Consider the following 15,022-nt stretch of genomic DNA (forward strand, 5'->3'; position numbering starts at 1 on the left):
CGGTCGACGGGCAAAACATTGTGTTTTATTACAAGCTTTCCCTCTCTCACATTTGATTATTTACCTACTGCAGCCTCCCCACCTCATTTCTCACCACAACCATTACCTCATTCTCTCATTTTGATGAGGATGGAAACAAGAGAAATGGATGAAATAAGATAGTATGCCTAATTCGACTTCTAAGATGAAAAGAACAAGAAATTGAGAACTCTATTATCAAACTTTATATAATCAAATTATCATCAACTCAAGTCTACATTTCTCTCCCTAAGATAGGCTATTTATAGGCCCTAATACAAAGAAATCTTAATGCAAGAAATAAATAAAGAAGTCTCTAGAAATCACCAACATTAAAGAAAAGACTCTTCAATTTTTGTGCTTATTGAAACGTCCATAACTTTTCGGATACTTGGAATTTGAAGCTCCACAATATCTTGATGGAAAGGTATTTGAATTGGCTTTCCCACAATTGACCGTTAATTATTTGGAGTTAAATTGAAGAAGTTATGATCAAAACATTGAAGGGTGGTCAAGCTGGCAGATTCTACGAATTTTGACCTCATCACATTTCTCTCCCACCTCCATCATCTGCCGCTCCCGCTCGTCACCGCCTTCTTCACCTCCTCAAACATTGCGCCGCCTCGACCCCCACCTCTCCCTCTCGCGGCCATCAGTCGCCATCTCCGCCCTCTGCAAAACCTCATTCCTAGTTTTAAAATCTTCTGCAATCTTCATCAGGCTCATAGCAGGGGCACAACAACTTTGATTTGATTTTCGCCAGGCTCATAGGATGCCATCCTACACCAAATTTGATTTTTTGGTTAATGGATTTGGGGATCTAGTTATTTTTATGGTTTGCTTTGTGTGTGCGTTGGTGGCCGGAGATGAAGGGAAGTCGATGACTGCAGGAGATGAGTTTAGCAATGGATGAAGTGTAGGCCGCCGGAGATGAGTTTAGCATGTTTTTTTCTGTGTGTAAATTGATTTGGAAGACATGTCATTGCCACGTTGTTTTTTTAACATCACCGGAGAACAAATCAGTGCAAAAATTGAACACGAACTAAAGTTTGTGTATAAAAATGAAATTTTTTAAGTTCGTGCTAGATTTGGGGTAGTGGTGTGAAAATATTTTTCAACATTTTCTCATTTGTTCATCTTTTTAAAATACTCCCTCCGTCCCACTATAAGTGGCTCAAAACTTTTCGGCACGAGAATTAAGGAGAATGTGTAAATGTGTTAAAAGTGGTATGGTCCATATTTTTTTAAAGAGTTAAACTTTGTCATTTGTGGAAATAGGTCACTTATAGTAGGACGGCCCAAAATGAAATACAGACCACTTTTAGTGGGACGGAGGAAGTATATGATAAAAAAAAAAGATAATATTTTCTCATCTTTTCTTATCTATCATTTTTCAATTAAATTTTTTTACAACCAAAGTAAATACACCCTAAGAGTTTATAAGTAGTTAAAGTGTTTGGATAATTAACTTTATAAATTAGAGAAAGAAAATCTATGTTAGAGAAAGAAAATCGAAGAGAGATGAACTTGAACTTGAACTTGAACTTGAGAGGGTAAAATCAAATAGGCAGAATACTAACTGTCGAACAGACACATAAACCAAATCGTCTTGTCCTAAACAGGAATTAAGCAATAAAACATAATGTAAAATTGTTTTGGTACACAATCTCGAATACTCTCGTAAATCGTGCTCACTGAAAAAATAAAGTGAAAGAAACTATTTATAGGGAAAATTAGTGCGTGGACCGCAGGCCAACATGCGGCTGAGTTCAGATTCCTCCTTAGAGTGGAGTATCCAGATTCACTCTTGAATAAGCCTTCTTGCACTAGGACTCTTTCTTCTGATCAGCTGCGCATTTCCCTCAAGACCTCAGTATTGCCCGGAGCAACGCCAAAGCCTTCAGATAGGTGTTGTGCATTCCCCTTGCAGTGTTGCCCGTCGCAATACTAAAAGCCTTTGTGTTAGTTCTGACAATGCTCTCGCATTGCTCACCGCTGCCCGGAGCAATGCCAAAAGCCTTCGAGTTAGTTCTTAGTATGCCTTCGCATTGCCCAGCGCTGCTTAGAGCAAGGCTAAAAGCTTTCAGGTTTGTCCTGGGCATTCCCTCGCACTACCTAGTGTTGTTCGAAAAAATGCTAAAAGCCCTCAGGTTAATTCAGGGCAGGCCCTTGTATTTCAAAAAGTCTTCGAGTTAGCCTTGCGTAATTTCCTTTGCACTGTCCAACGCTGCCCGAAACATTTTAAAAGAGCATGCGAGTTAACAAGGAAAGTTGAAAAAATAACCTAAAAAGTCGAGTTGATAGAACTTCTGTTGACAAAAAGCTTTATCTTTAAAAATAAATTTGTGTGGGTGTTTTGGCTAAGCTGTAAGGAGTTAATGCCTAAGGCAAAAGATTTTGGCTTCGAGTCTCCTTTAGTGCGGCCTTTAAATTTCTTTATTTATCAAAAAAAAAATTATGACCAAGTCGTGCAAAATATGGGATTTGACGTCAGAAAACTACTATAGATGACAACACCTAAAAGTAGTCATCTAAAATGGGGGAAGTTGTTGTAGTGGAGTAAAAGATATAGTCCCCATTTCATGCGGGAAATGATAGGAAGAAAACTCATCTATTAAAGATGGTTGTTGAACACACCCCTATGGTTTAGCACTGACCCATTGCAAAGGCATGACATTGAACTGATCAGACTCTCACTAGGGTCTAACTCAAACTGGAGTACACTCTGAGACCGAATAACTCCAATAAACCCTATGCACATAATATAGGTGAGACTAACACCCACCCTTCCACGAGATGAAACAGAGCAAATCCCCAAGGACTAAGATAAAGTGTAGTTATACTATTCAATCTCACTCAACTTCTTTAATCTCACTCAATTTTCTTAATCTAGGACTAAGACCTAAATATTACTAAATATGGGGACCATGGACACATGGCACTCCCACAAAAATATGCTAACTAGTTACATGGAAAATAATACTCTATAAAAGGTAGAACAAAAGACATCTCTTCAGTTTCATTGACACTACTATGGCAGTTGTCATTTTCCTACACTCTCTCTCATCTTTTGTGCTCTCTCGTCATAACAAACACATGCATGCAACACCAAAAAAATCTATCTCTCTCTCTCTTAACAACCCACGGTTTTTTCCATCTTGCACCTAGGTACAATGTACCTAGGTGCCCAATGCGCGACACGTGGCGATTCATCCATTTTCATTTTCTTTTTGTTTTTCCTCCCTTTTAACTCAACCAAGGTCCAATTTGGGTCCCACTCAATATTCAGATACGTATAATTCAATTTTTATACTGTATTTATCATTTAATTTTTGTTATATGAGTATTTCTTAATTTTGGGCTGGGCCCCACTATCCTAAAGCTTCCAAGAGAAGAAGCTTGTCTTGACTATTCACTTTCACGCATCAAAAATTTCTCCCAACACAAACCATCACGCTCTTTCGCCTTCGCTGTGATCCTGTCTGTGCTCTCGCTGTCATTGGAGTTTAAGGTAGCCGGAATTGTTTTCCGGTCCCCGGTGTAAGCTGTGTGTGTGGTCTTTCGCCGTCGCTGTCGCCCAGAGAAAGGTTCGCGCTCTTTCGCCTTCGCTGTCGCCAGGTTTGTGCTGTCGCGGTGATTCGTGTTGAAGGTAGCCGTAATCCTGTTAGGGTCCCCGTAGTAGGCTCCGTTTCTGTGAGTTATTCTTTTACGGTGAGTTCCGACGGTGCCTCACTTTGGGGGTTTAGGAGAAAAATTAATTTATGACCAAATTTTTTTATTGCATGTCATATAAACAAAATGTTGAAGAACGTACAGATTATGCTGAGCTTAGATTGTTGTATTTGAAGCATCCTTTGAGATATTTGACTGCATTTTGTCGAAAACTGCTTGTTAAAGGTTTGGAGATGTGAATTGGTGTAGGAATAACTTGTAATTTAATGTCTATTTAGGGGAATTTTGGTGATGATTGACTACAATTCATGTCTTTTCTTGGCTCAAGTATAAGAATACACTAATTTTACATATTTGTTGCATTTTCTCTGAATCTCAAAATGTAAACCCTTTTTTGATTGCATGTCTGAATTGATCGATGACTGTGTTGGTAGGTTTTGCTCATTTGTTTGAGATGACGAAGAAAACTAGAGCGAGAGGAACAAGGTTTGAGCTATTTAGTGTTAGTTTTTGCTATAAATTGCTTGGGCTGAATTTTTCAGTTGATGTTTGTTGTTTGTGTTGGTATGTGCTTGCATGATTGTTGTAGTTTGTGTTTTGGGGAGTATTCTAAGATATTTTGTATGAATTTTAGGGTTTCACTGTTTTATTAATTGTATATCCCAATTAGTCTTTTTTTCTATTGAATTGTGAAGTGATGGTTTTAAAATTGTCACATTTGAGGCTTTTAGATTCCTTGTCGTTTTCTTGAAATGCAGTGGTCCCCTTTTGGCCTTTTTCCTAATAAAGCATCAAATATAAATGGCATTTATTTGTTTGGGTAAGGGAAAATATGTTTGTCGAACCATGTCACATATATGCCGAAATGAAAATATTTTTATGACGAATAGTCTATGGTTTGGTGTATTAACTAGAAAACAAAAGGGAAAGGGGAATAAAAAAGAACAAGAAGCTAGGTAATATATATGTTCTTGAATGAGGAATTTATATCTCACAATTTTGGCGGTTTTCTTCTTGGCAAAGTGTAATCCATCTAAGCCATGTCTAAAACTTCTTGGCCTTGCTGTGCTTTCATTTCACCATTCTGTACATAACCCGGTTTAAAACTGATCATATCTTATTTCAAGAATTTATGTTTAATTATTGAAATCATAAATTTAATTTATATTTTTCAATATTGTAGTAATTAATTAACCAACCTTAGCAATGGTGGTAGGGCTAGAAATATGGATGAAAGTTAGTTTCCTATTAATGTTTCCTGCAGTCAATCAGATAAAGCCAATGCTTGATCATATATAATTAATGAATTAATTTCCCTCATTCTTGAGTCAAACCAAATATATGTTGAAATTCTAAATAGTGTGTTGCATTGAATTATCTCTGAAATGAATGATTAGAACTAATTGTATTAATTATATTTTTTTGGGTTTATCTTTTCTGATTGATTCTTGCTATATTCAAGGTTGATGGTAAACCCTTTTTATTACCTTGGTTGAATCTGCTTATCCCATCTGCCAAACATCTGTGTGATTTTTTGATAAAAATGGTGATGATTTTTTTATCTTTATATGTAGTAGATCTTTACAGATATTAATAAATGAGATGTAATTTGTAGAAGTGTTTGCAAACCTACCACATCATCAAATTCTTTGGTTGGGTGTGTTTAATGAACTGTTTTCTTTGGTGTATTGAAAGAGTAATTTGTTGGAGTTGGTGCAATTAACTGAAATCAATTGCTGTGTGATTTTTTGACCAAAATGGTGATAATTTTTTTTATCTTTATATGTAGTTGATCTTTACAGATATTAACAAATGATATGTAATTTGTAGAAGTGTTTGCAAACCTGCGACATCCTCAAATTCTTTGGTTGGGTGTGTTTACTGAACTGTTTTCTTTGGTGTATTGAAAGAGTATTTGTTGGAGTTGGTGCAATTAACTGAAATCAATTGTCACGGGGTAGGTGATCATGTTTCACATGTTTGTTTTGTAAAATCTGTGTAGGTGCTCATGTTTCTCAGCGAAGTTACCCGGGTTTGTGTCTACGACGTATAATTCAGCTTTTAGACTCGAACAACATGGATAGATTTAGGAATTCTTGTTTTGGCCGTTTGTTAGATCTGGATTCTTGGAAATTTCAGGAGCAGTTGTTGTATTTGATGTACTCCTCCATCAATGTAGAGTCTTTTGCTATTAGAAGAATATCTTTTAGGCTCTGTGGGCTGGATGTAGAGCTCGGTCCCCTCGAATTTGGGGTAATGACAGGCCTTAGTTTCAAGGGGTGGGAGGAGCCCCCAACAACCTCTGAATTTTTTAAACGTCATTTCAAAAGGCAAACAAGAATGTTTTTTAACCAAATCTTGGATGCTTTTGAAAGTCATTGTATTAAAAATAAAGGGGCAGATGTGGATGCTTAGTGGTTGTTTTTGGCATTTTATTGATTAGACATAACATTAGTAAAAAGATAGAGCTCCGGTTCATTCACTTAGTTGATGATGTAGACAAATTCGCCTCTTATCCTTGGGGGTTGGTGGCATATGAATGCCTCGTTATCCTTTGTCACAATGCCAAAGCCCGGCTGGATTATCATAGTCAAAGGCAGCTTCGTCCAACATGTGACGCGGCCGGGCTTTGGTATGTCTTGCAAGTTTTTGCTTATGAGCTACATCCGAAGTTTGTGGATGTAAGCTGTGAGGTAGGGGTCAACGTACGTGACCGGAATCCTCGCTTGCTCCGATGGATCCCCTGTACAAAGTCCCTGAAATTGAGTGAAATTGAACCATAATTTACCCCTGCTCATGCTTCGGAATTAGTAAGTAACAAATTAATAGAGTTGATTATTTTTTTAAGAATGGTTATTAATTATTGTTTTCATTTGAATGATAGGCACCGATGAATTTCACCCCATTCGAGAGGGTTTGGTGTGAAAACCACGAACTGTACCCCAACTACAGTTGCGAGGTGCCGAGTGCTGATTTGCTTGTCACCATCAAATACAAAATCAACAATTCTTCCAAACCAAGATCACCCAAGGAACAACCACATCCAAAAGTGGATAAGTTAGTGCTTGGAAAAAGGAAGACCAGAGCTACACAGCGGGTGCTTGAAAGGCCCGAAGACGAGGAAGCATTTGAGCGGCTGATCGAGTTGGCAGACACCCAAACAACACAAAAGACTAAGGGGAAAAAGAGTACACCCCGAAAACATGTTCCACCTCATCAAGGACATGAAGTAGGGGCAGGCACTAGCAAGAGAGGTCAGACAAAGAAAAATGAAGAGTGTGACACTCCTTCATATCCCACATACGACCAAATGGAAGAGGTAATGTATAAACCCCAAGTTTAATAGATTTTTATGGTTTTCAAAGTTAAATATAAGATGAATTCTGCCTCTTTTTTGTATATCTAATGTGTAGTTTCTGGTGATTGCACGATCAATGCAAACTACCCTCACTTCTATGGACGACCGTCTCGGAAATGATAAATCGGCAAACGTTATCAATGCGGGAGTTCAAACAGAATGGTCGCACAGGTACAGATCCAAAGTCTCATGCGCCCACGTCCACAAATCATCCAAGACGGTGTGCGACCATTCTGTTTGAACTCCCGCATTGATAACGTTTGCCGATTTATCATTTACGAGACGGTCGTCCATAGAAGTAAGGGTGGCTTGCATTGATCGTGCAATCACCAGAAACTACACTTTAGATACACAAAAAAAGGCAGAATTCAGCTTATATTTAACTTTGAAAACCATAAAAATCTATTAAACTTGGGGTTTATACATTACCTCTTCCATTTGGTCGTATGTGGGATATGAAGGAGTGCCACACTCTTCATTTTTCTTTGTCTGACCTCTCTTGCTAGTGCCTGCCCCTACTTCATGTCCTTGATGAGGTGGAACATGTTTTCGGGGTGTACTCTTTTTCCCCTTAGTCTTTTGTGTTGTTTTGGTGTTTGCCAACTCGATCAGCCGCTCAAATGCTTCCTCGTCTTCGGGCCTTTCAAGCACCCGCTGTGTAGCTGTGGTCTTCCTTTTCCCAAGCACTAACTTATCCACTTTTGGATGTGGTTGTTCCTTGGGTGATCTTGGTTTGGAAGAATTGTTGATTTTGTATTTGATGGTGACAAGCAAATCAGGACTTGGCACCTCGCAACTATAGTTGGGGTACATTTCGTGGTTTTCACACCAAACCCTCTCGGATGGGGTGAAATTCATCGGTGCCTATCATTCAAATGAAAACAATAATTAATAACCATTCTTAAAAAATTAATCAACAAATAATAAACTCTATTAATTTGTTACTTACTAATTCCGATCCGAAGCATGAGCAGGGTAAAATAGGGTTCAATTTCACTCAATTTCAGGGTCTTTGTACAAGGATCCATCGGAGCAAGCGAGGACTCCGGTCACGTACGTTGACCCCTACCTCACAGCTTACATCCACAAACTTCGGATGTAGCTCATAAGCGAAAACTTGCAAGACATACCAAAGCCCGGCCGCGTCACATGTTGGACGAAGCTGCCTTTGACTATGATAATCCAGCCGGGCTTTGGCATTGTGACAAAGGATAACGAGGCATTCATATGCCACCAACCCCCAAAGATAGGAGGTGAATTTGTCTACATCATCAACTAAGTGAATGAACCGGAGCTCTATCTTTTTACTAGTGTTATGTCTAATCAATAAAATGCCAAAAACAACCACTATGTAGGCAAAACGTAAGGAATCCACATCTGCCCCTTTATTTTTAATACAATGACTTTCAAAAGCATCCAAGATTTGGTTAAAAAACATTCTTGTTTGCCCTTTGAAATGAAGTTTAAAAAATTCAGAGGTTGTCGGGGGCTCCTCCCACCCCTTGAAACTAAGGCCTGTCATTACCCCAAATTTTAGGGGACCGAGCTCTACATCCAGCCCACAGAGCCTAAAAGATATTCTTCTAATAGCAAAATACTCTACATTGATGGAGGAGTACATCAAATACAACAGCTGCCCCTGGAATTTCCAAGAATCCAGATCTAACAAACGGCCAAAACAAGAATTCCTAAATCTATCCATGTTGTTCGAGTCTAAAAGCTGACTTATACGTCGTAGATACAAATCCGGGTAACTTCGCTGAGAAACATGAGCACCTACACAGATTTTGCAGAACAAACATGTGAAACATGATCACCTACCACATGACAATTGATTTCAGATAATTGCACCAATTCCAACAAATACTCTTTCAATACACCAAAGAAAATAGTTCAGTAAACACACCCAACCAAAGAATTTGAGGATGTGGCAGGTTTGCAAACACTTCTACAAATTACATCTCATTTATTAATATCTGTAAAGATCAACTACATATAACACAACAAAAAATTTATTTTTTACCGAGGGAAATTTCCCTCGGTAAATATATAATTTCCCTCGGTAATATTGTTTACCGAGAGATCGCCGATGAAAAGTGCCCGCCGTTAAATTCAATGTCGGTAAAATTATTACCGAGGTAAATTTCCCTCGGTAAATTTACCGAGAGATTTACCGAGGAGCCTATCCCTCGCTCACTTTTACGTCGGGTAAGATGTCGGCTGAGTATCAATTTTACCGAGGGAAAATTCCCTCGGTAATCACTCGGGGTTCCCAATTCCAATAGGAGAATGTTCAAAATCACTAATCCTTTGATTTATTCAGAATCACATATCAAGAAAAGCAAATATCAACAATTCATGAAAACCACAAGTAAGAGAAAGAAAAAAAAGGAGTCTCTGTAATCTGCAATAAATGAATAATGATGAAGATGAAGTGATGCTAAGATTTCTTGTGGTTGACTCTGCAATAAATGAATAATGATGAAGATGAAGTGATGCTAAGATTTCTTGTGGTTGACTCTCCGTGCAAATAAACAGGAGTCGCAAGTACACATTACAACATAAAGGGCTTCAGGATATATTAGAATTTTGGGTTTATTTGCAACTTTATGAGACAAGGGGTAAATTTGCATCTCACACAACAGAAAAAAATAATACTATCAATGATTACTGATAACAATGCAGTCTATTATCACTTCTGCTTTTTCTCCATCACTATACCAAGAAAACCATGGTTCAATACTATATCAAAAACTATCATCAAAGAGAACAAACTGATCACTTCAGCCCTTCTCAAACATGAACCCAAGGTTCGTGGACTCAACAACACACAAAAATCAAATGTGAGGAAAACAGAAGGATACAATTCTAAAACTACAGATTCAGAAATATTACCAGAATGAGCTGATTCTGTTGCCAAACCTACTGGTGACTCCTTCTGCACAGAGTAAATCGCCAAAAGAAGGCATGATTCAGAGCAACTTAACCAATATCAATGCCAAGAACAGCAAAACACACATAACACATTAAATCCAATCGCATTTCCTTTTGTATTTTACTCAAAATCTGTTACTTGATTTAAAATGCTTCAGTTGCTGGCAACATTAAAATCCTATGGCCAAAACCACAAGATCAAATGCAGCAGCAGCAGCAGCAGAAATCAGAAATCCCCCCTTTTTTTCTATCAGAAATCAGAAAAAACAATTCAACCAAAAAAGCAGCAGAAAAAATGGAGGCCAAGCTTTATTCAACGAGAGAGAGAGAGAGTGTTGAGTTGTTGTACATATTCAACCAGAGAGAGAGAGTGTTGATTGAAACCAAATGAGAGAAAGCTTCTCCACCTGAACCAGAGCAGCAGCAACAGCGGCGCGCGGCGGCCGGAGGGACGACGGCGAAAGCTGACGGAATAACGCACACAGAGAGATCTCAGAGAGAGAGAGAGTGAGTGAGCTTACAGTGGTGGGGTGGCGGACGACAGCGGCGAAAGGGGGTGAAGAAAGTAGCTAGCGCTTTCAATTTGGGGAGTGAAAATGTTAGTATGAGGAAGATGTGTATGAACAGTGTTTAATTTAATTTTACCGAGGAAAATCCCACTCGGTAAATTTGAAAACTAATTACCGGGGGAATACTCCACTCGGTAAATTTAAACTATAAATTTTACTTAAATTAAATCTAGATATACAATTAAATTTAAAATTTACCGAGAGAATATTTCTCTTGGTAATTTAAACACTCGGTAATCTCTCGGTAAAATTAAAAATACATTGTCCCTCGAAAAACTCTCGCAAAATACTCGGTAATTACCAAGGGAAAAGTTTCCCTCGATAATCCCTCGGTAAAAAAACGTCTTTTTGTAGTGTAAAGATAAAAAAAATCATCACCATTTTGGTCAAAAAATCACACAGCAATTGATTTCAGTTAATTGCACCAACTCCAACAAATACTCTTTCAATACACCAAAGAAAACAGTTCATTAAACACACTCAACCAAAGAATTTGAGGATGTGGCAGGTTTGCAAACATTTCTACAAATTACATCTCATTTATTAATATCTATAAAGATCTACTACATATAAAGATAAAAAAATCATCACCATTTTGGTCAAAAAATCACACAGATGTTTGGCAGATGGAATAAGCAGATTCAACCAAGGTAATAAAAAGGGTTTACCATCAACCTTGAATATAGCAAGAATCAATCAGAAAAGATAAACCCAAAAAAATATAATTAATACAATTAGTTCTAATCATTCATTTCAGAGATAATTCAATGCAACACACTATTTAGAATTTCAACATATATTTGGTTTGACTCAAGAATGAGGGAAATTAATTCATTAATTATATATGATCAAGCATTGGCTTTATCTGATTGATTGCAGGAAACATTAATAGGAAACTAACTTTCATCCATATTTCTAGCCCTACCACCATTGCTAAGGTTGGTTAATTAATTACTACAATCTTGACAAATATAAATTAAATTTATGATTTCAATAATTAAACATAAATTCTTGAAATAAGATATGATCAGTTTTAAACTGGGTTATGTACAGAATGGTGAAATGAAAGCACAGCAAGGCCAAGAAGTTTTAGACATGGCTTAGATGGATTACACTTTGCCAAGAAGAAAACCGCCAAAATTGTGAGATATAAATTCCTCATTCAAGAACATATATATTACCTAGCTTCTTGTTCTTTTTTATTCTCCTTTCCCTTTTGTTTTCATAAAAATATTTTCATTTCGGCATATATGTGACATGGTTCGACAAACATATTTTCCCTTACCCAAACAAATAAATGCCATTTATATTTGATGCTTTATTAGGAAAAAGGCCAAAAGGGGACCACTGCATTTCAAGAAAACGACAAGGAATCTAAAAGCCTCAAATGTGACAATTTTAAAACCATCACTTTCACAATTCAATAGAAAAAAGACTAATTGGGATATACAATTAATAAAACAGTGAAACCCTAAAATTCATACAAAATATCTTAGAATACTCCCCAAAACACAAACTACAACAATCATGCAAGCACATACCAACACAAACAACAAACATCAACTGAAAAATTCAGCCCAAGCAATTTATAGCAAAAACTAACACTAAATAGCTCAAACCTTGTTCCTCTCGCTCTAGTTTTCTTCGTCATCTCAAACAAATAAGCAAAACCTACCAACACAGTCATCGATCAATTCAGACATGCAATCAAAAAAGGGTTTACATTTTGAGATTCAGAGAAAATGCAACAAATATGTAAAATTAGTGTATTCTTATACTTGAGCCAAGAAAAGACATGAATTGTAGTCAATCATCACCAAAATTCCCCTAAATAGACATTAAATTACAAGTTATTCCTACACCAATTCACATCTCCAAACCTTTAACAAGCAGTTTTCGACAAAATGCAGTCAAATATCTCAAAGGATGCTTCAAATACAACAATCTAAGCTCAGCATAATCTGTACGTTCTTCAACATTTTGTTTATATGACATGCAATAAAAAAATTTGGTCATAAATTAATTTTTCTCCTAAACCCCCAAAGTGAGGCACCGTCGGAACTCACCGTAAAAGAATAACTCACAGAAACGGAGCCTACTACGGGGACCCTAACAGGATTACGGCTACCTTCAACACGAATCACCGCGACAGCACAAACTTGGCGACAGCGAAGGCGAAAGAGCGCGAACCTTTCTCTGGGCGACAGCGACGGCGAAAGACCACACACACAGCTTACACCGGGGACCGGAAAACAATTCCGGCTACCTTGAACTCCAATGACGGCGAGAGCACAGACAGGATCACAGCGAAGGCGAAAGAGCGCGATGGTTTGTGTTGGGAGAAATTTTTGATGCGTGAAAGTGAATAGTCAAGACAAGCTTCTCTTGGAAGCTTTAGGATAGTGGGGCCCAGCCCAAAATTAAGAAATACTCACATAACAAAAATTAAATGATAAATACAGTATAAAAATTGAATTATACGTATCTGAATATTGAGTGGGACCCAAATTGGACCTTGGTTGAGTTAAAAGGGAAGAAAAACATAAAGAAAATGAAAATGGATGAATCGCCACGTGTCGCACATCGAGCACCTAGGTACATTGTACCTAGGTGCAAGATGGAAAAAACCACAACCCACAAGCACGTACACACATGGACAACACAAATACACCGAGAACACATTTTTCTTCGTCTCCGGCGATCGCTGACGCTCTACTTTTCTTCAATTGTTACAAGGGAAAAACCCGCCCATGGCATTATTATTAAAGTTGATAAATCAAAAAAATATGGTAGGTAAATTTTTATATTTTATTTATTGAAATAAGTATAATTCATATAATATATATATTATAACAAATTTTATTATTATAAAAATAATAAATATAAAAGTGAGTCACGAAAAATTATAGGGCACCAAGTAAACAAAATTTTTGATTATACATTGTTGTGAAGCCCTCTATTATAATAATTGAAGATTCCAATTAATAATGTTAATCACCAAGGCTTGAGGTCCGCAGCTAGGCCGGCAGTCCAATTCAAAACCCTCTCACCATGCTTCAAATACACCCCCTTTTGATGTGGCAGCTTCCGTGCCAAGCCATTCAAGATCTGGTGGAATGCGTCGCCCGCCTGCGCCGGCTGAGGAAACAACATGGCCTGCTTCATGGAGGGATTCGCCAGCAACCTCTGCTTCCGCAGAATGATGTCGACGGGGATGGATGTGAGCAGGGTGTCCAGGTAAGGCACATCCTTCTCGGCCACAAACACACCTATCTCCTCCCACGGAATGGCGTCCGCGAACGGCAGCACAATGTCGTCTGCAATGATGACGGGGATGCACCCGAAGACCACGGCCTCCACGAGGCGGGGGCTCCACGGCGCCCATCCCAGAGGGCAGAGACAGAAAACGGCGCGCTGCATGTCTTGGTAGTATGTGGTCGGGTGCTCCGTCGAGATGTCGAAAAGTGGGTTGTTCTTGAAGTTCTCCCAGATGGACGCACGAGCCCCCCTCGCATAGTAACCGCCTTCGGGGTCGTTATCCGTGTCGTAAAAGAGACCTCGGAAGTAGACGAAGATGGACCTGGGCGTGTGAGGCGGGATCAGCTGCGACATGATCCTCTCTGGCGGCGCATACGGAGGTATGGTTATCGAACCTTCGTTCAAACAAACATGGTACCGTTGTCCAAACGTCTGGACCAACGTCGACCGCTGCAGCAACGGAAGAATCCCTCTCTCTATAGCTCTCTCTTCCTACAAACGCAACATATTATTAAATTCATCGTATATAACTATGTACTTAATTAATTAATTAATTACTACTTGATAATGAAAGCAGGCTCCAAAATCATGGGGCACGAGGAAGAAGTGGTCGGCGCCTTGGGTTCGATTCCAGTAAGGCCAAGTGGTGGAGATGAAGTGGATGGCGCTGCGCATCATTCTGGGCGACTTTATGGTCATGGGCAAGCCGTTGGGGGCGAGGTCACAGGTTTGGTAGACGGGGGTGTAGAACCAATCAGCTTGGTCGGGGTTGGTGGTTCGGACAAGGCTGCTTAGGAGGAAACGGTGCATGAATATCTCAGCGGCGAACATGTGTGTGAGACACCGTGGGTCTTTCTCCACAAGCTTCTTGTTGTATTTGTTTGGGAGTTTGTATACGAACACTTTCAGTCTTCCCACTGGATTGTCATCAAGAACATCTCCAGCACTTCCTACCTCACCCATAAATATCATTTGTTTTAACTATTACAAACTCAATGGTATTGCATCATCAATTTCATTTTTCAAAAATGATTCACAAAGAGGATTCTTGGACAATACAATCTTGAAAAAGGTTCGTAATAAAAATGTTCAAAGATTAATACTCCTTTCGTCCCACTCGATATAAATGGGCACGGAGAATAAGAATACTTATTTAATGTGTATAGAATAGATAAAGACTACATATTATTTTTAAAAAATATTATTGTAAATG

The 15,022-nt window shown here is 38.5% G+C and overlaps 1 protein-coding gene across 1 annotated transcript; it reads right to left on the reverse strand.

Annotated features, from left to right (window-relative positions):
- Window positions 1–13,545: 13,545 nt before the first annotated feature.
- LOC131018926 (probable beta-1,4-xylosyltransferase IRX10) lies at window positions 13,546–14,655 on the reverse strand. Its single transcript, XM_057947611.1, has 2 exons — window positions 14,371–14,655; window positions 13,546–14,301 (listed from the first exon to the last, which is right to left on the reverse strand). Exons 1-2 carry the CDS (start codon window positions 14,638–14,640, stop codon window positions 13,546–13,548), a joined length of 1,026 nt encoding a protein of 341 aa, XP_057803594.1. The 5' UTR covers window positions 14,641–14,655.
- Between the last annotated feature and the right edge of the window lie 367 nt (window positions 14,656–15,022).

Source organism: Salvia miltiorrhiza, chromosome 1, assembly GCF_028751815.1.
Source record: "Salvia miltiorrhiza cultivar Shanhuang (shh) chromosome 1, IMPLAD_Smil_shh, whole genome shotgun sequence".
In the NCBI taxonomy this organism is placed as follows: Eukaryota; Viridiplantae; Streptophyta; class Magnoliopsida; order Lamiales; family Lamiaceae; genus Salvia; species Salvia miltiorrhiza.

What these genes read in the sequence shown, in the direction of transcription:
- LOC131018926 (XM_057947611.1), bottom strand. Translation starts at nt 14,640, where the DNA reads ATGTTCGCCGCTGAGATATTCATGCACCGTTTCCTCCTAAGCAGCCTT. An exon ending in GAGCCTGCTTTCATTATCAA is followed by an intron (nt 14,302 to 14,370) that starts GTAGTAATTAAT and finishes TTGCGTTTGTAG; the next exon opens with GAAGAGAGAGCTATAGAGAG.